This window comes from Oryctolagus cuniculus, chromosome 1 (genome assembly GCF_964237555.1).
Source record: "Oryctolagus cuniculus chromosome 1, mOryCun1.1, whole genome shotgun sequence".
Classification (NCBI taxonomy): Eukaryota; Metazoa; Chordata; class Mammalia; order Lagomorpha; family Leporidae; genus Oryctolagus; species Oryctolagus cuniculus.
Genome location: NC_091432.1, coordinates 97,476,441 through 97,496,144, shown reverse-complemented (window position 1 = coordinate 97,496,144; position 19,704 = coordinate 97,476,441). Strand labels below are relative to the sequence as shown.

Below are 19,704 nucleotides of genomic sequence, written 5' to 3'. Positions count from 1 at the left end.
TAATTTGTAAATTCCTCTCAGCTGTTATCATGTTCCAGAAAATTCAGTAATGAAGAAAATGCTAAACACATTTGATGGTGTTAGGGCTGCGATGCTGGTAGATGTTGGAACTGTCATGACAGCAGTCACTCTCACTCATCTTCTATATGAAACCCAAACTCCCAGATATGCCCTGAATGAGTATGTTCAAAGTGCTTCAAAACATTTTACTGCATATACAAGCAAAACTGTTAGCTTTATTTCAATTCTATCAAAAGAAAAATACTTGTATAAGGTGAGGGGCTTTTGCAAGTAAGCTGCTGCCTTAAACTACAACCCTGTAAGGTAATAGTGGGACTTCAGTTCCAGGAGTAGGGAGGATAAAGCACCCCAGACCAAGATAACTTAAAGCTGTGCAGTATGAGAAAAGATTTAGAATGAGGATAGAGAATGTGAACTCCCATTAAATATTATAAAAGAAAGATACATACAAACACACAAACATATACATACAAACTTGTGTTTATGAATATGCATGTGTATGTATATCTGTATATTTTTTATGTCTTCTATGCTTGGAGACGTTAGAGATTATAAAATGTTCCAATTAGGAATCACTTTTTTTGGGAGGAAGGGAATAAAAGGAGTTTCCCATAAAGGAAAATGAATGTGTTTTTTTTTTAAGTCTCACTGATTTCCAGTTGGGGTAGGACCCTTTCTGAGCTATGAGTCTTGTACAGATGTAAAATCCTAAGTCTCTACATATGGTGCACCTACACTTTTGCCCTTTACCATTTCAACACATACCAGCTCACCCTCTGACTGTCAGCATCAGAATTCTCTTGTCTTGGAGCTTTCTCTGGTCTTTCCAGTCCACTAGGCTCTTGGAGGGGGAGAAAATAGGAAGCAATAGAGCATTAATACCTACTTCTGCCAAAGCCCTCAGTGACTGGCAGGAGGGGTGTGTCAGGACTCCAGCTCCCTAGCTCCACAGGTGAGGTGATTCCTATGTGTGTGTCCTACCCTAGCTTCGTCCAATAATTAGTTTATACTCATTAGAAATGGAATTAAACTTCTGTTACCCACATACTAATTCACTTGATAACTGCAACTTTTATTGACTACATTTCTCAACTCTCCTTCCATTCTGTTCCTTACTTCCCAAACAAACAGTATGCACACAAACATTGTTTAAAGCACAGCTTCTTTGGAAAATCAAAATATGATGGTTTCCAAATAAAGTCATGAGATAGTAGAATCAATGATGTAAAAAACATTTTTTTTTCAGCTAACTGTCCCAAGTTTTTTATCTCTACATAGGTAAGTGGGAATGATTCATTGTTTTTATTTAAAACAAAATTTTTATACTCTCAACACAGGATTTCCCCCTTCATAGTGTCTCATGTATGATAACTACTCAATATTCTTAGTACTGGTTGTTCTTGTTTCTTTCTTTGATTTTATTCCAAATGTTAAAAACATTATTGGGGTGTGTATTTATTGCAGTAACAAGCTGCTTCCTAAGATGTCTGCATCCTATATGACCGTGCTTGGGTTTGACTTCCATCTTTGCTTTCTATTCTATTTTCCTGCTAATGCACACTCAGGTGATAACTCACATACTGGGGACCCTTTTAAACACACAGGAGACCTGGATTGAGTCTGTGGCTCCTGGCTTTTCAGCTCCTGGCTTTGGCCTGGCCCAGCCCCAGAAGTTGTGGGCATTAACCAGTTTGGGAAGTTAACCAGAAGATGGGAGATCTCTGTCTGTCTCTATCTCCCCGCCTTTCAAATTAAAAAAAATTCCCCCCCCCCCCAGAAAAAAACACCCTAAATGAAAGATCTCTGTGAGTGAGATCCCAGTGGAAAGAACAGGTCTTCAAAGAAGGAGGTACCTTTCTCTGAAGGGAGGAGAGAACCTTCACTTTGACTATGACCTTGTCTAAACAAGATAAGAGTCGGAGAACTCAAGGGGCTTCCATAGCCTTGGAAACTCATGACTGGTGCATAGGGAGATTACTGATGCCATAAACAGGAGTGTCAATTTGTAAAGTCAACAACAGGAGTCACTGTGCACTTACTCCTCATGTAGGATCTCTGTCCTTAATGTGCTGTACATTGAGGCTTAATGCTATAACGAGTACTCAAACAGTATATTTCACTTTGTGTTTCTATGTGGGTGCAAACTGTTGAAATCTTTACTCAATGTATACTAAACTGATCTTCTGTAAAAAAAAAAAAAAAAAAAAAAGAAGAAGAAATTATCAATTCCCAACTTGACTCTCACTGGGATTAAACATGACAATAGGTCTGCTCTGATTTCATCATCATTTAAAAAATCATCTATTATTTTTCACTTTATGTTTCTGTGTGGGAGCAAACTGTTGAAATCTTTACTTAATGTATGTTAAATTGATCTTCTGTATATAAAGAGATTCGAAAATGAATCTTGATGTGAATGGAAGGGGAGAGGGAGTGGGAAAGGGGAGGGATGCGGGTGGGAGGGACGTTATGGGGGGGAAGCCATTGTAATCCATAAGCTGTACTTTGGAAATTTATATTCATTAAATAAAAGTTAAAAAAAAATTCCCTTAGTTTCATCCTTTCAATTTACAGATTTTAGGTCATTCTATGCACAGGTCTCTCCTAATTCTACTGATTAGCTAACCGAAGACCTTACAAGTGATATAGTTTAAAAAGGGTCCTAGAACCACAGAGTGAAAAGCAAATTCTGAAATTCAGGTATTTAAATCTCCTTCTTGTGTTCTTTCCATGATCCCATCACAGTAGCTGCCAATGGCTGCAGAAAAATATATTGTGGAGGATATCCTTCTCTGTCAATTATGGTAGTCCTAAAATTCTGCATCAACCAAGCTTGGATAATATGGTTCTCATCATGTTAACTATGAATGTCTTTTACCAGTGCTCCATTGTTATTTAATAACATTTTAATTTAGTGGTTTAAAATATTTGCAAAAGGAGATAAAAGATTCTATGACATTTGTGATTATGAATTTGAAGCACATATAACAGCTTAAAAGAACCAGTTGGAAGTATGCTCTTTTTAAATTAAAGAGATACTTTGTAAGGAACAATATAAAAATAATTCTATTTAGCTGTAGATGGAGGGGGTTATTCTCTGCTTTCATAAACAAACATATTAATTAAATACAGTCATTAAGGGATGAAGTTGGGACTGAATCCCAGGTCTGTTGACAAAATTGCTATACTCCTTTCATTTCACCCTGTTCCCTTCTTTAGATTATAGCAATTCAGCAAACTGACTTAAGTTTTGGCTAATATGAATATACCCTTCCTAAGAGGAAAATGAATAAAACATATCCTTCTGAGTATGACATTCTCTGCTACATTAGATATTTAATTAACACCAAACTTGTTAATGGTAAAAATCAGCTTTCTCATAATGAAACAAGGACATAATTCCTTTTCTTGCAAATAATCTCCTACCTGATCACACTTTTTGTTTGAATAACAGCATAGACACAAGGTGTTCCTAATTCTGTTATGCAAGGTATTGGAATAGGGATACACAGATGGAGATATATCAGGTAAAATTTCATTCATTTAAGTCTAGATCTGCAATTTCTTCATCTACCCATAATAAAGCTAATTAGTATACAAGCTTAAATATCTTGGATTTGGTTTTGCATCATTTCTACTTTACCAGGTGTTTATTTAAAAAGACAGTTCAAATTTATATTTATTAAATAAAATCTTTCTATAAAAAAAGAAACATAAAAAAGGCAATTCAAGTATGTATGTGTGCATGTGTGTATTATAAATATAATACAAATACAACTCAATCTAATAGATAATCCTATTTGAGTGTGATAAACCAAAGTAATCAATTAAGGGGTAAACTAGGTATAATATAAAATACATTTTAGAATATTCTCTATGAATTCAAGAATTTCACAAATAGCACTATATATATGTAGGAATAAATGTATTAGAACATAATTATGTATCTCATTTCCTGATATGTCCCTGATTGGACATATCATCAATAAGTAAATTCCAGGACTGGTATTGTGGTTCAGTGTGTTCGGCCACCACTTGTGATGCTGGCATTCCATGTTGGAGTGCCAATTTGAGTCCTGGCTGCTCCACTTCTGATGCAGATCGCTGATGATAGGCCTGGGAAAGTAGTGGAAGATGGCTCAGGTACTTTGACCCTACCGCCCATGTGCGAGTCATGAATGAAGTTGCTGGCTCCTGGTTTTTGTCTGACGCAGCTCTAGCCATTGTAGCCTTTTAGAGAATGAAACAACGAATGGAAAACTGATTTCTCTCTCTCTCTCTCTCTCTCTCTCTCTCTCTCTCTGCCACTCTGGCTTTCAAATAAATAAATCAATGTTAAAAAAATGAGTAAATACCTGTTTTTGATTTCTAAAGAAAATATGAGGGGACCAGTGGTGATGGGAATAAAATCTATCTTCAAATGTCATATATGTTTTTAAGGGACATAAAATTATGAAAAGCTATTTTTCTAGTTATTATGGTCAAATGTGCTCTCAGTGGGACCCAACTGTTTGAACACGTGAACATGAATGGTACAAACATGACATGAAGACCTTGTTGATGGGGTGGTTGGCGCTATGACCCAGCCAACCTGAGAGTGTGTGGTTCCCTGTCTCAGGGCAGAGGACCATGGAGGCCGTTAGTGGGGGCTGGTGTTAACATACCATAACTACATTTTATTCCCTTGTTTTTATAGTCCTTTTCTTTAGCATACATGAAGCATCATCTGAACCATATTACTCCTCTCTCTCTCTCTCTCTCTCTCTCTTTTGTTGATCAAAATTTCTCTATCAGGCAAATAAAATGTCAACGGATGGCTGTAAAGAAAAAAAATGTTCTGTGGCCAATTTTGCAAGGAACACTGGGTTGAACAAGGTTTAAGAGATTTCTTTGCTATAGCAATTTTGGGAAACTTTAATATGCTAATGTACACTGGCATCTCAGGAGCCAGATACAGTATGCAGTTCTGTAGAACATTAATAGGTTATTTTAGGACATGCTTCCTATAGCATTATTTTCCACTCCCCTTCTTCCTTAACTTTCACATACATTTCAAACTTTATGTTGCTTAAATCTAAACATAAATGCTACTTTAATTGTCTTTTTCCATTCATTATGGTTACCTTTTTAAATGTTAATTAATTTATCTTCACCTGCTTGAAGGGCAGACGATGAGAGAGAAGCAAGAGAAAGGTATTCACAGGATTACTCCTAAATACCTACAAAAGCCAGTGCTGGGCCAGGCCCACGCCAGGAGCCCAGAACTCAATCTGGGTCTCCCACATGAGTGACAGAGCCCAAGAAGCAGAGCCATGACCTGCTACCTCCTAAGATGTTGATTGTCCTTACCATAATAACAACTTAAATAAACCACTTCAAAAATATTCAAAATAAGTTCTGCTTGTAACTTTTGGGACAGTCCTCTCTCAATATCTAAGAATTTCAGCTAATAATGTTTTGGTCATAGATTTCAAAATTTGCATCTATGCAATAATAGTCAATAGATGAAATATGTAAGACATAAGATCCCAGAGTTATTCTCTTTGCTTCTATTTCGGCGGAATTTGCTCTTTGCATTTGACCTTGGGATTCATCATACTATATTTAAAATAGGAAATAAGAGACTCAGTTTCCTTTGAAGTAGATTCACAGAGAGGACAGAGACATAAGCAGATACCTTGTCTTAATAAACAGTAAGGATTTTCTAAATAAACATATAACTTGTTCAAATGATTAACTACAATGCTGTTTTTTTTTTGCAATGCTATTTTTTTTATTTTTTATTTTTTTTTATTTTTTTGACAGGCAGAGTGGACAGTGAGAGAGAGAGAGACAGAGAGAAAGGTCTTCCTTTGCCGTTGGTTCACCCTCCAATGGCCGCCGCGGCCGGCGCGCTGCGGCCGGCGCACCGCGCTGATCCGATGGCAGGAGCCAGGAGCCAGGTGCTTTTCCTGGTCTCCCATGGGGTGCAGGGCCCAAGCACCTGGGCCATCCTCCACTGCACTCCCTGACCACAGCAGAGAGCTGGCCTGGAAGAGGGGCAACCGGGACAGAATCCGGTGCCCCGACCGGGACTAGAACCCGGTGTGCCGGCGCCGCTAGGCGGAGGATTAGCCTAGTGAGCCGCGGCGCCGGCCTGCAATGCTATTTTTAAAACAAACAAAATAACTATAAACAGAAAAGGAAGACAAAAACTGCCTGTCCCTAATAAAGTAGATTGATACTTTGTAAATATGTAATATTTGTTTAGCAAGCTCAATGAGGATGTATTTTGCCTATATTTTATTTGAGTGAGTAAAATCTTTAAAGACCATTACCCATATTGATTAACTATACTGTTGAAGTTATTTTAGAAATTCACAATTTTTAATAATATTAGCTCAGTTATAGTTCCAAAAATAAAGAATAATGAAAATAATGAATCCATAAATTACGTGTATATCATGGCAAAGTAAAAAATTGATAATTTTAAGAAATTAAACTTTTCATCATCACTACTTGGCATCACTTTTTTTTTTATTGTGTGGCTCTACCAAATATAAGCTCCATGGGTCAGAGACTTTTATTGAGCCTAGGACACTGCCTGGCCTATAACAGATGCTCAGTAGTTAAGTAGATGTCACATAAATGAAGTTACATATGTGACCATGAAAGGTAAAGTATAAAGATTAAGTCTCATTGCTTGTTTGCTATATTTTCTACATAGGCACTAGGCGCACTACTTGGTCACTAGGCTGTATACCTTCCAGCCTCCACTCATGTTGTCATCAAAAAGAATTACAGTTCTATAACACAAGTTGATCATGTTTTGAAACATCCCATGACATCTATGACGTGTGATGAACTTAAAACCACTTAGCAAAGTCTTTGAGGCTTTGCCACAATTTGCCCTCAATTTGCCTTGACCATCTCCCTAATTCACCTGCACTTAACGCTGCAACCACACTCACCTGCTGGATGTGCAGCTCTTTCCCACTGCTTTGCTCTCACACACGACAGCTACCTTGAATGCCCTTTCCCAACTTCTCTTCCTGGGAAATTCTAACTCATCTTTCAACAATCTGTGATGCATTATTTACTTATGTTTCTTTGTTTTCCTTCTTGATATGGATTGAAGTTGACAAATGGTTATATACAGCACTTGGAAGTTAGTGGCATTGGTAAATGTGTCAAATAAATGAGCAAATATTTTGGTGTTGTGTACACATATAAGAAAGGAAAATAACAAGGTGGGGTGTGCAGAAACAAGAAAATCTGATTCACTTGTGTTGTTCTCAGGTATTTATATTATTATATCATAAAACTAGTTCTAAAAATGGAATATATACATAGTATATTCCTTCTCCCCATCTCCTGCCAGTATGGTTTTGTTGTTTACAATGGAATGTCAGAAGCAAGTACAGAGACTATTTAAACCTAGACTTTGGAAGAATATAACAGTTGTTTGGTTTATGTGGCCATGGGAGAAAAATCTTTAAAAAGGGAGAAAATGTTACTTCTATCTATCTTGATGTTTCTTCCATTTTTTTCATGTGCTAGTGACTATGTCAACCTTACTATTTTCTGCTTTTCAATTCTTTGCTATTTTTTTTTTGGTCAAAATGACACTACTCTAATTTCCTCTATAATTTAATATTAAGCTTGGCACTGTATTATAAGAAAGAAAACCTCATTCTGTATAGAAGTAGGCCCAATTATGTGGTTATTCTTAAGGGGAGGATTAGGAGTAATTCTGTTCTATTGCCTTTTTGACTGAATAAAAATGATTAAAATGATACATCACTTCATTTACTGGCAAGTAGTTCAATTTGTTACTGAACTGTTTAATATAAGTACTCTATAATTTATAAAAATATAGTTATATTTATGATGTTTACAACACTCAGAAAAGAGTTCTCAAATGTACTGTTGATTTGTTTTGCTTTTTTTATGAATCTCACTTTCTTTTAAACATTTTGAAGAGTAGATAACATTATTGAAATAAATTATGAAGTTAGCTCTATTTTCTGCCTAATGAGGAATCTTATTTAATTTACCTTAAACCATAGCAGATACTTCTATGCAGCTGCGTTCGACTGAAGGCTAGAAAAAGCTAATTCATTTTATATCTCTGAAGTTATCAAGCAGACTTTCCTTTCTCAAGCTTAAAGAAGCCAAATTTCTGGATTTTCATATTAAAAGTAACAATATAAATTATTCTAACAAGTGTTTTTGTAGCATCAACTAAAACAAGTTTTGTTGAACATAACCTAATGCTAGAATTTGCAAATCTTCCAAGAGAAAGGCACTTGCCTTCTGACAATCATATTTTTCTTCTTTCTTGGAAAAAAGTATGTCCTTTGCTTTCTTTACTTTTCCTTTTATTTTATCCTTTTATAAACTTCATGAGGTATGGCTGGAACCATGGTAACAGTTGCTAGGAGACAGACACCCCTTTCTAACCTGCACCAATTCCATTTGCGCTCCTCTGAGATCTGTAAAGAGGTTTCTGTTTTCTATGAAAAAACAGAACTAGGCCAATATAATCATACTTACCCATTCAAATCAATTCAGCCAAAAAGTAAGATTAAAGAAGTCAAAATACCTTCTTAGAATAGCCTCCTGTCTTTTGAGTTTCTTCCTACTTTGTTGCGGATCCTGCCGGAGCAAAGCTTTTCATGTAAAAGGGGCTTCGTAATGAGGCGAAGGCATAAAGCTCTGCTGGTAGTGCAGTGTGGGAAATCGCTGATATGATTTATTTGCTGCAGTAATTTCTTTTGGTGCCTGATTTTCTCACGTCACATCTCATTCATTGTTACTTTAATACATGGAAATAAAATTCTTGTGCTATTTCTCAGCCTATACAACAAACTCTAAAATACGTAGGTTTCCCACCATCTTTGAGAGGTGACAGGTAAGAAAGCCTTCCAGGTAATTGAGGGCTTCCCTTCAGGAGCTCAAGTTCTACTGGGCACTCTTACTTAAACGTGTACAAGATAGCTCCTGCCTATGTCTTCAAGTGAGGCTCATTCAGATTTTTCACTTACTCAACAATCAGCTTTTTGAGCCTCTACTAAACCACTGGGGATATGCTAGTAAGTGATTAATGTAGACTCTGCTCTGCTGGAGTAGGATTTCAACAGGGGAAACTGCTAACTGAGCTGATCCAACATAAGGAACCCACATTTCCATCACCTCTAATCTTTACAGAGGTAGAGAGGGTTTAAAGCTTCATCTTTGCTGATGCTTTGTGCCAATATTTACACAAAGACCAAGTCTCCACCTTCTCAGCTTTTTAGATCCTTGTTTTGCTCCTCCCTCCCTTTTTTTCTTCCTTCCTATTGGACTACTTTTACCCCTTTTCTGTGCTTGGGAAAGTCTAGTGTCACATCAATGTCTGTTTTCTCTGTGAAACGCTCCTGACTGCCTAGTGTATACTCACTCACCCCATCTTTTGGGTTCTTGATATACTGTGTAGCATCACAGTTTATAGTCACTACATTTTCATAGAGTTATTTACTCATGTTTTTGCATTCCTAGGCTGAGTGCCAACATTCTGTGTAGGAACCATGCTTTGCTCATCGTGGACAGCCCTGCTCTTCCTGGAACAGTGTCTGGCATATAGAAATAGAATGAGAGAGTGAAGTATTGCCTACTGCTGTTGGCTGTAGCGAGGACCCTTCCTCATAAGTGTAGCCAGCTTTTCACTTCTCTTTATGTTTCTTTGTGTCTCTTATAATTGCTATACTTTTGCTTTTGAGTTTTTTGTTTTTGGCTTTGGGTAAAAAAACTTTTTTTTTTATGGGTATTAGCTAAAATGACTCAATCAGTTTTAAGATACAGAGGCAGGCTTTTTAAGCCTTTGGCTCTTTTTTTTTTAACTTTTATTTAATGAATGTAGATTTCCAAAGTACAGCTTATGGATTACATTGGCTTCCCCCACCGCCCAATGATTTCCCTCCCACCCGCAACCCTCCCCTTTCCTGCTCTCTCTCCCCTTCCATTCTTATCAAGATTCATTTTCAATTTTCTTTATATACAGCAGATCAGTTTAGTATACATTAAGTAAAGATTTCAACAGTTTGCACCCACATAGAAACACAAAGTGAAAAATACTGTTTGAGTACTCGTTATAGCATTAAATCACAATGTACAGCACATTAAGGGCAGATATCCTACATGAGGAGTAAGTGCACAGTGACTCCTGTTGTTGACTTTACAAATTGACACTCCTGTTTATGGCATCAGTAATCTCCCTATGCTCCAGTCATGAGTTTCCAAGGCTATGGAAGCCCCTTGAGTTCTCTGACTCTTATCTTATTTAGACAAGGTCATAGTCAAAGAGGAAGTTCTCTCCTCCCTTCAGAGAAAGGTACCTCCTTCTTTGAAGACCTGTTCTTTCCACTGGGATCTCACTCACAGAGATCTCTCATTTAGTTTTTTTTGTTTTTTTTTTTTTTTTTTTTTTTTTTTTTTTTTTTTTTTTTTTTTTTGCCAGAGTGTCTTGGCTTTCCATGCCTTTGGCTCTTTTTAATACTTCATTCAATGTTCAAGATTTTGGGGGGAATGAGAGCAGATCTGATACAATTTTAGATTAGTACAATTCCTAATGTTTGAGAGCTGCCCAAATTTGTTAAGTGTAGACTCTAAATAAACAGGCTTATCTTTTCATCAGTGTTGCCATGAACTTGACAATTTGCTAAAAATTCAGTCTGTGACTTGACCTTGCACTAAGGTGGTGCTAGACAGGCTAGGCAGCCTGGGGCTTAGAATAAGCTAACTCTGACTGTGCCCACATTTCACCTCTTAAGTGCAAATGGCCCCATTTATGTTTGTGAGGAATTTTCCTCTCTTCCTAATTGATCTTGCCCTGAGGTAGGATTATTGGCTCCCTTGGGTGATGCAGTAAGCCTCTGAGGGTTGAATCATGGCTTTTGGGCTTTTTTGATTGATTTGCAAACACTGTGGGAAGGTCACTGGTTTTGCCAATTATCTGAGATTCACAATGTGTCTAATGGGACATTGAATTTCCTTTTCATATAATGAAAGTGGCAATATTGCTGAAAGGGGGGGCCAATTAAATCTGAGGTATGTGATAAAGAGGCAGTTGAGATACCTGTGAGCCAATTGTAGAGCCATTTTTCTCCTTCCTTTTGTTAAACATCTATTTCATACTGTAAGGTCAGTCCCTACTACCTTTTCCTGATAAATACTTGGTCAGACTCCTTTAATACATGCGTAGTATATCCTGGAGTCAGTAAAGCTCCACTATTCTATCTAATGCCATTGATATCATCATCCATTCAATAGAACTGGGATTCATAATGAAATCCCTGCGGTAGTATGAGCTCCTTGGTTACTTTCCACAGACTACATTTAAAAGGTAGAACATATTTTAGTTGGATTCTAGCAAACACTTTGAGTTTAAACCTTAGTTAACTGGGTGAGAGTTACTGGGTAGAAGAAAAAACGTTTTACTTTTGCTTAGCATTTTATCTATAGCAGAGAACTGTGCCTGACCTGACTATACACATGGACACTTAAATCAGTTCATGAAAAATGCACATTATCTTTGAATTACATTGTCTACAAGCTTTCTGAAAGAACAAGGCAGATCTATATCTATCCGTATAAACATACATATACCTATATATGGATATAGTTATAATGAACACTCAACAGGTATTTGTAGAGTGTGTCCAGAAAAAGCCAACTGGGCGAAGTTTTACTTTACACCTCTTATGGAGGCATATCCCACATGCAAATTCTATATTCCTTCACAATCAAGCACAATATCAGAAAGTCTTCATTGGAAACAGCATTAATTGTTTTTGGAGCAAGTAGTGTTTTCCATTATCATCTCAACTCTGCTTTTTTAAAGTGAGGAGAGTAATAATAGGTGTTAAGTGATTCCATTTACTGTTTTTTTTTTAATATTTATTTATTTGAAAGAGTTTCAGAGAGAGGGAGAGAGATCCTCCATCCGCTGGTTTACTCCTCAAATGGCCGCAACAGTCAGGGCTGGCCATGCCAAAGTCAGAAGCCAGAAGCCAGGAGCCAGGAGCTTCTTCCAGGTCTCCCAGGTGAGTGCACGGGCCCAAGCATTTGGACCATCTTCCCCTGCTTTCCCAGGTGCATTAACTAAGAGCTGGATCAGAGGTGGAGCAGCTGATACTCAAACTGGCGCTCATATTGGATGCTGGCCCTGCAGAAGGCAGCTTAACTACCTGTACCACGCACCGGCTGGCCCTCCATTTACATTTAAAAAATCAGTGATTAGAGACTTCTTACCCATTTCTCAGAGACTGAAAGCTGAAAACACACCTTTTTTGGTACCACAATAATTTGGGGGATATATCACCTGACTAAAGAAAGAGACAGAAGAGAAGACAAGGCATCCACTGCCAGTGTGATAATTCTGTCCCGGAGGATCAGAGTAGGGTTATTGTGAGAGGAAAGTCGGTGGACAATAAAAACATGAAGAACAAGTTGCAGAATCTTGAGTTTTTCATGATGGTGGAAAATATTTGACTAGCCACTAGCCATAGTGCCATTTTGCTCAAGTAATTTTTGATGGCAGAAAGATAGTTAAGATCAAGTTTGTGGTTGCTTTTTTGTTATTGGAGTAACAAATTGTAGTGCTTCAGTCTGAGACCTGGCTCCACCGACGTTCCATTTTCCTGCTAGTTTGCTCCCTGAGAAGCAGGTGTTGGGTCTCTGCCTCCCATTTGGGAGAACTGGGTTCAGTTTCCAGCTCCCAGGTTCCACCTGTTCTACTACTGGCTGCTATGGACATTTAGGGAGTGAACTAGTAGATGGGAGTTACGTCCCTCTAACTCTCAGATATAACTAATTAAAGAAGGTTCCCACTAGAACTCACTTATTTTGCTTTTAATGCAGCTTATTTTATTCTACCTGTATTAAGCCAGTGCAAGCTGTTTCACAAGGTAACTGATGCATTGTAGAGAAAGAAAATTGAGATAAATAACACTAGTGTTCAAAATTGTCATTTATAATATCTTTCAATTAAATTCACAATTTAAATTTAAATTTAAAACGGAGACTACTAATAGTCATAAGTTCAGCAAATATTTAAAACATACTTTTTGTTTTGCTTCTTTTCAAAGTTTTTTTTATGGTAAATGAGTGGAACAAATTTACAATTGAATTTAGAAAGCCAAAAATGCGATTTGTTTGATTGTAGTTGATAGAAACAAAATGACAGTAAATATCATTCGGTAGTGCTGTTATGTTTTTATTGCCTTAAGTGGCTCAGTGGGTGTTATTTACATAATTTCTTTGTTTTTATGGGGGTAATTTAGGGTGGAAAACCAAAATACCTTACATGACATTTTCAAATACTTGTTCTTGTCCAAAGATGACATTACAATAAATGTAGTTTAAATTTTTGAATTGGCTTTTGTTCATGAACCTAGAAACGGGAAACTTTCAGAACCAGAAGAGGCACAAAGAACTCTGGGACTGCAGTGTGGTCAGACAGAACGCATGGACAGAAAACAGAAGTGACACACAGACATGACTCACTTGGTTACAGCTCTGTGTTCTTCCTTATTAGAATCAGCAGGCTGCCTGTCACAGACTGATGCTCAGCTGGTGGACTAAGACTCAGCTGTTTGTATCAAGTTAGGGTGTAGCTCGTTGTGCAGGGATTCAAATACAGAGGTATCCCCAGGCCTTAAAGTAATTTAATGTCCTGAAGCTGATGTTTTGAAATGTTTGAATGAAGCACATGGTTAACTGCTATTTTAAATGGTAATATATTTATAAGAGCTAATTAACACATGTCATAAAATAATCTGGAAAACATGCACAGAAGATGAAATGCTGTGCTAACCACAGTTGTCCATTAACATATTTTGAGGGGTGAGTGTGTGAGCTATTTCCATTATGTTTTTGCAAATTGACACAAATGAAAATGTCAGCAGAGTAATTATTTACAGCAAGCCACCATCCTAGGAATTGTGCCCATCCTTCTAAAATTTTCCAGTGCACATCCTTATCTCGAGGCCATTAACTTCATCATCTTCTGAGAGGAGGCAACGTTTTAAAAGGCATTTTTTCCCTGGTCAAGTTTAGCTAGCATTTCACTTTTTACTTTTTTTTATTTAAAAAACTTTTATTGAAAGATAAGAATTATTCATTTTTATGGCTTCAGTGTGATACTCTGGTACACTGACACTTGTGTTTTGGTCAACACAGGCTATTTAGGTGATCCATCACTTGAACATTTATTTCTCTTTGTGATGAAGAAACTCAAAATCCTTTCTTTTCGCTGCTTTGAATTATACCTTATAATGCTGTTAGGGGCCATCACATTTCTGGCATAATTAGAACACCAGGAGTTATTCCTCCTATCTGGCCATGATTTTGTATCGATTAACCCATCTCTCCCTGTCACCTTCTCTCCTTCTACTCTTCTCAGTCTCTTCAAAAATGCTTTTGTTGATTCTCTGAAGTTGTTTTCTATTGTTGCCTTCTAAAAGAGTATGTTAGAACACAGAAGTATTGAGGTACCTGTGCAAAGTCTTCACCAAGAAATTCAACTCTTACACTTGAATGAATCAAGAGTAGACCCAAGAAACACTAAAAGTGAATGTGCTTAGAGCTTCGGGAATTGCAACACAGATAGAGTAAAAAAATCAGTGTCAGAATCGAAAGGTATTTTTTGTGGGGGTGAGATTTTATAGGACAACTGAGAAGACATTATATTCTCACAACATTGTAGACTTTGTTCCAATTTATAAAGCTTCTACCAGAGAAGTATTTTAAAGGGACAAATGTCTATTATTATTCTCAATATTACTGTACAGTCATAATAGAAAACAAAACCTTCAGAAATCAGGGAAAAGAATAGATAAGGTACACTCTCAAGTTTCCAAATTTGAAATGTTCAAAAAAAAATAAGTTGTCCAGCTCCCTTAGCAAGCGCTCACTTAAGGCTTATTCAGAGTTTATCCAAAGTGCCCGGGTGTGCGGATTTTCTTCTTAGAAACCAGCTAAGCCTCTGAAATGGGTCAGTGTGCTTTGGGCACTCAATTGCCTCCTCTAGACGCAGTCTTTTAAGCACAGGTGCTAAGTGGAGGGTCTTTCTGAGCCTTACTCACCCTCTGACAGGAACTTGGCAATCCAGGCGGTCCTTAGAATTGGCTGCTCTGTGGGATTCATCAGGAGTTATTTACAAAGCTCCAGTTGTTCAGGTCAAACACTCAAACCCTCAATACAGGGGCAGGAGTGGGAGGGAAGGAGAATGGGAATTGGAGCTGAAGTCACTGCATTGCTTAAGAAAGTTTTTTGCTGGAATCTATAAATACTCAATAAAAACTTCGTATTTCTTATGGTTACAACCTTACTAATTTGTGTATTCCTACAGGGATACAAAACCCGAGTGAAGTGTAGACATAATGAATATTTTCCAAAAAAAAAAAAAAAAAAAAAACCGTGTATGTTTTTCTTCAGTTAAGTGTTTTCTATTATATTTAAAATTTTTCTTCTGTATAAGAATAACAGGAGGTAGACACTCTGTCATTCTCTTTTATAGTCTGACTTGAATAGACTTTAGAAACACAGCATTTTTTTTTAACTTTCATATACTGCTAATGCAGTTGAGGAAGTAAACCAGAAATCTAGGTTAGTGACTTTAGATATTAATGAAGAGTCTTGGAAATATATTCTAGTTTTTATTTTTATACATGAGTACTAAAGTCTTTATTATAAATCGTCCTCCAAATTGTTACACTTAATACTACAGATACAAATAAATATGTTGCAAGGGACAAACCACCCAAAAATTATGGCACAGTATTGTCTAGCCAGCCTAACAAATCATAGAAAAACAGGAGCAAGAACTTTCAGCACCACTAGATGGCATTCATTCACTGCAGTTTTGACTGAAGATAGTCTTTGAAAGCATTATCAAGATATGCCGGGTTAGGGGAAGGCAAATGTTATCCATTATTTGATGCTATTTTCCTATCACTTAACACAATGACAAAGCTCAGTTTTATCTTTCCCTGCCAGCTTCAAATCAAATCAGCAAATATTTATTGAAAACTTTGTTCAAGGATTCTTCCTTTGCAAGGAGGGCAAAAAACTATCTTCACTGTAGTGGTAATGCATTTACAACATCTGGCAGAATTCCATGTCATTTTCTTTTATTTCATTGCAATCCCAATTTATGTTGCTATTTCTCATGTAGTTACTTTTCTAAATGTTGAGAAAGCACACACATACCTGAAATTTGCTAATATTTTAGTTGGTATTAATCTTTAAAATTAGTATTTCTGAAAACAGAAGCAGTTTTTCGTTGTTTATACCTTAAAAATGTGTGATAAATGGTGTTCCTAACTGCATTGAGATCTAAGATCCCAAATGGCTTCTGGTGATGAAGAATTATTCACTCCTGAGATAAAGTCTGGAGTGAAAACCCCACACTTTTCACTGCAAACTAAAAGATCAGGAGAGGATATTGATGGAGACAAGTCAATCAAAGGCCAACTTTTTTGGCATATTGTATCAGTTAATAATGATGTAAAATTTTTCACTTACCTGTTCTAGTATGTTTTGAAGCCTCTCTATTTCACAGTCTATTACAAATTTCTTCTCCTGTCTTCTATCAAGTTCCTCTAAAAGTTGCCTATAGCTGACATCATTAAAATTTTCCACACATATAGCACTGACATGCCAACCATTTTGTCCTGCTTTTTCCATAATAGCTTGGAGTATTGAGTATCCTACGAGAGAAAAAAAAAAAGAGAGTCACTAAAAATATGCTTTTACTTTCCTTTAAAGACTTATGCAAGCACTGCATCTATATCAACATTTTTATGCTCCAAAATACATGGAGAATGCTCAGATACTTAAAAACCTGAATAGTTATTTCTGAGTCATTTGCTCTTGGTTTCTTTACTTGGGGCAACAAAATCTCTTAAACTATTGATGAAATAAAGTAGCAACACCTTATCTTGTGTAAGCTCTCACAATCTCTCTATTGGAGACTATTCTACTGCTCTAGACACATTTTTGACGAGATAACCCAGAAACGAATTCCACCACCACTTGTAGTCAATAACAATTTCATAAACCCATTTTGTCGTTTTACTCACTAGCCAGAATTCATTTTGAACACAATTTTTATTCTTCCCTTGAGCAAAGCAGTGACACTTGTGGTTCAACTATGGAAGAGAAGATGTAAAAGAAATAGGACGGCCGGCGCCGCGGCTCACTAGGCTAATCCTCCGCCTAGCGGCGCCGGCACACCGGGTTCTAGTCCCGGTTGGGGCACCGGATTCTGTCCCGGTTGCCCCTCTTCCAGGCCAGCTCTCTGCTGTGGCCTGGGAGTGCAGTGGAGGATGGCCCAAGTGCTTGGGCCCTGCACCCCATGGGAGACCAGGAAAAGCACCTGGCTCCTGGCTCCTGCCATCGGATCAGCGCGGTGCGCCGGCCGCGGCGGCCATTGGAGGGTGAACCAACGGCAAAGGAAGACCTTTCTCTCTGTCTCTCTCTCTCACTGTCCACTCTGCCTGTCAAAAAAAAAAAAAAAAAAAAAAAGGACAATGGTACTTATGAGGATCCATTATTGTTCTTCCTTATTTGGTTATGTGGGAAGATGTACATCGGAGGGGTATTGTTTATTTAACTTCCTCTCTTGGCGGGGAAACGGTTTAGTTTGAGGGGTAAGTCATATAACCACTAGGGTAAGGCCCTGGGTACTCATACACACACTCTAGTAGAGGAGACAGACATTCAAATGAACAAACAAAATTTAGTTTTATAAAGGGTAATGATAACAGCACTCCAGGAAAAGTGTTGGCCCAAGGGAAGGCTTGGTTAAATCTGCCAGGATGGGACGAGGGAAAAGAGCACAGAGGAGAAATGAATTGCATCTTGAATGCAGAGAAGGTGTGTGCAAGCTTTCTGGAGGTGGGAGTGTTTATTAGATGAAAACAGCCTTGCACGAGAGGATGAGATGTTTCCTCCCTATTCCCACCCAGATTTCTCTGCATGTGGAGGGGAAGTCATCTGGTCTAAGCACCCAAATTAAGAAAGCAGCTGTGAACTTGGATTCCCAGAACAGGGAATAGGTCTTTACACCCTCACTGTCTTAGAAACTTCCTGCTTTCTCTAGGTCTCAGTTTTGAAAGGTAATGTGAAAGAAGGGGAAAAAAAGCATCTTTGAATCTATCAGTAGCCCGTAAAAGGACTGATTAGCATTGCAGCCTGTTACCTAGTAATTGTTTCACTTTATGGTGAGGTATAAATAAAATTTTCAAGGCTTATTTTTAAAGAATTAATACTTATTGAGTTCAATCTATAAGAGGCACCCAGTTTCTCTATCCTTTGGTTCTAGAGTTAGGATACAGAGCTAGATGGATTGAAATGGAAGATTTAAAATGAATACATAGCACTTGCATGATAAGAACATATTTATTCAGTTTTCTGGTTAATATGTGAGTCTCATGGATTCAGGGATTTTGACTTCTGGGTGTGTTTTCTATGTTACAGTTTCAAACATTCCTGATGCTAGGGTTATAACAAATGGAACTGATGAAGAGATCATATTTGAAATATAAATTACCTGATACCCCTGATACCCTGCCAAATGAAATACGTGGCAGTTGATTCATTTTTATTTAAAGGACAAAAAAATTCCCCAAAGAGAGAGAAAGAGGGCATGTTAATTTCTATATAATTATTCTGATATGTCTATTGCTCCATTTAGTCTTTAGTTTGTAATGCATGCCAGCAATTATCTTTCCAAATCTTGCCTAGATTCCCCTCTGCGCAGAAACCCAGTGCTCTTTCTCTTGTTTCCTACTCAATGAATATGTATCTTGATGGTATGAAACCTTTCTTTTTCTTTTTTTGTCCAATGATCCACTTTATCTGTTAGAGAGGCAGAGTTACAGAGAGAGTGGGAGAGAAAGAGACATCTTCCATCTTTCTGCTGGTTCACTCCTCAAATGGCTGCAAAGGCCAGGCATGGGCCAAGCCGAAGCTAGGAGACAGGAGCCTCCTCCGGGTCTCCCACGTGGGTGGCAGGGGCCCAAGGACTTGGGTCATCTTCTGCTGCTTTCCTAGGCACATTAGCAGGAATCTGGATTGGAAGTGGAACAGCCGAGACGTGAACTAGCACCCATATGAGATGCTGCTACAGGTGGCAGTGCAGCCTGCTTCACCACAACACCAGCCCCGGTATGAAAGCTTTCTTAGTGTTCCTGCCTCATTTATTTTGTTACTGGGACTTGTTCTCTGATGGTAACAGGAAAACTCCTTTTTACTAATTTTTGATACCTTTGAACGTGTTCTTATGCTCAAAGTGGATACTTTAAAATATCTATTGCTATCTTACTTTTCCTTTTTCCTCCTTTCATTTGTCATCATTCACAAATAACTCCAAGATATTTTGTTTGTTTGATTGAGTGTTGTAAAATGACAAATATGGGTCGCACTCACTGAAGTGGGCTTCCTGCTCCCTGGGATCAATTCACAACTTGGCAGTTTTCTAGACATTGCTGCTTTGTTGGCATCGAGTGGCCGTCAGGCCTCATGTCACTGTTGGGCAGCCCTGTTGTTAATCTCCTGCTGACATAACTTTACAGAATGTACAACCACAGTAGTTCTGATGAAAGTTATGTATGTTCCTACTTACCTTATGGTATTGAAAGATTTACACTAATAAAAATA

The 19,704-nt window shown here is 37.7% G+C and overlaps 1 protein-coding gene across 10 annotated transcripts in view; it reads right to left on the bottom strand.

The window, feature by feature from the left end:
- The window catches only part of GRIA4 (glutamate ionotropic receptor AMPA type subunit 4), a 387,746-nt gene that overhangs the window by 94,361 nt on the left and 273,681 nt on the right, over positions 1-19,704 (bottom strand). For all 10 annotated transcript variants that reach the window (XM_070077585.1, XM_017343621.3, XM_051819991.2 and 7 more), the window contains one exon: positions 16,567-16,751. In XM_070077585.1, coding sequence (XP_069933686.1) covers positions 16,567-16,751 — 185 coding nt within the window. The remainder of the gene's footprint in view (positions 1-16,566; positions 16,752-19,704) is intronic.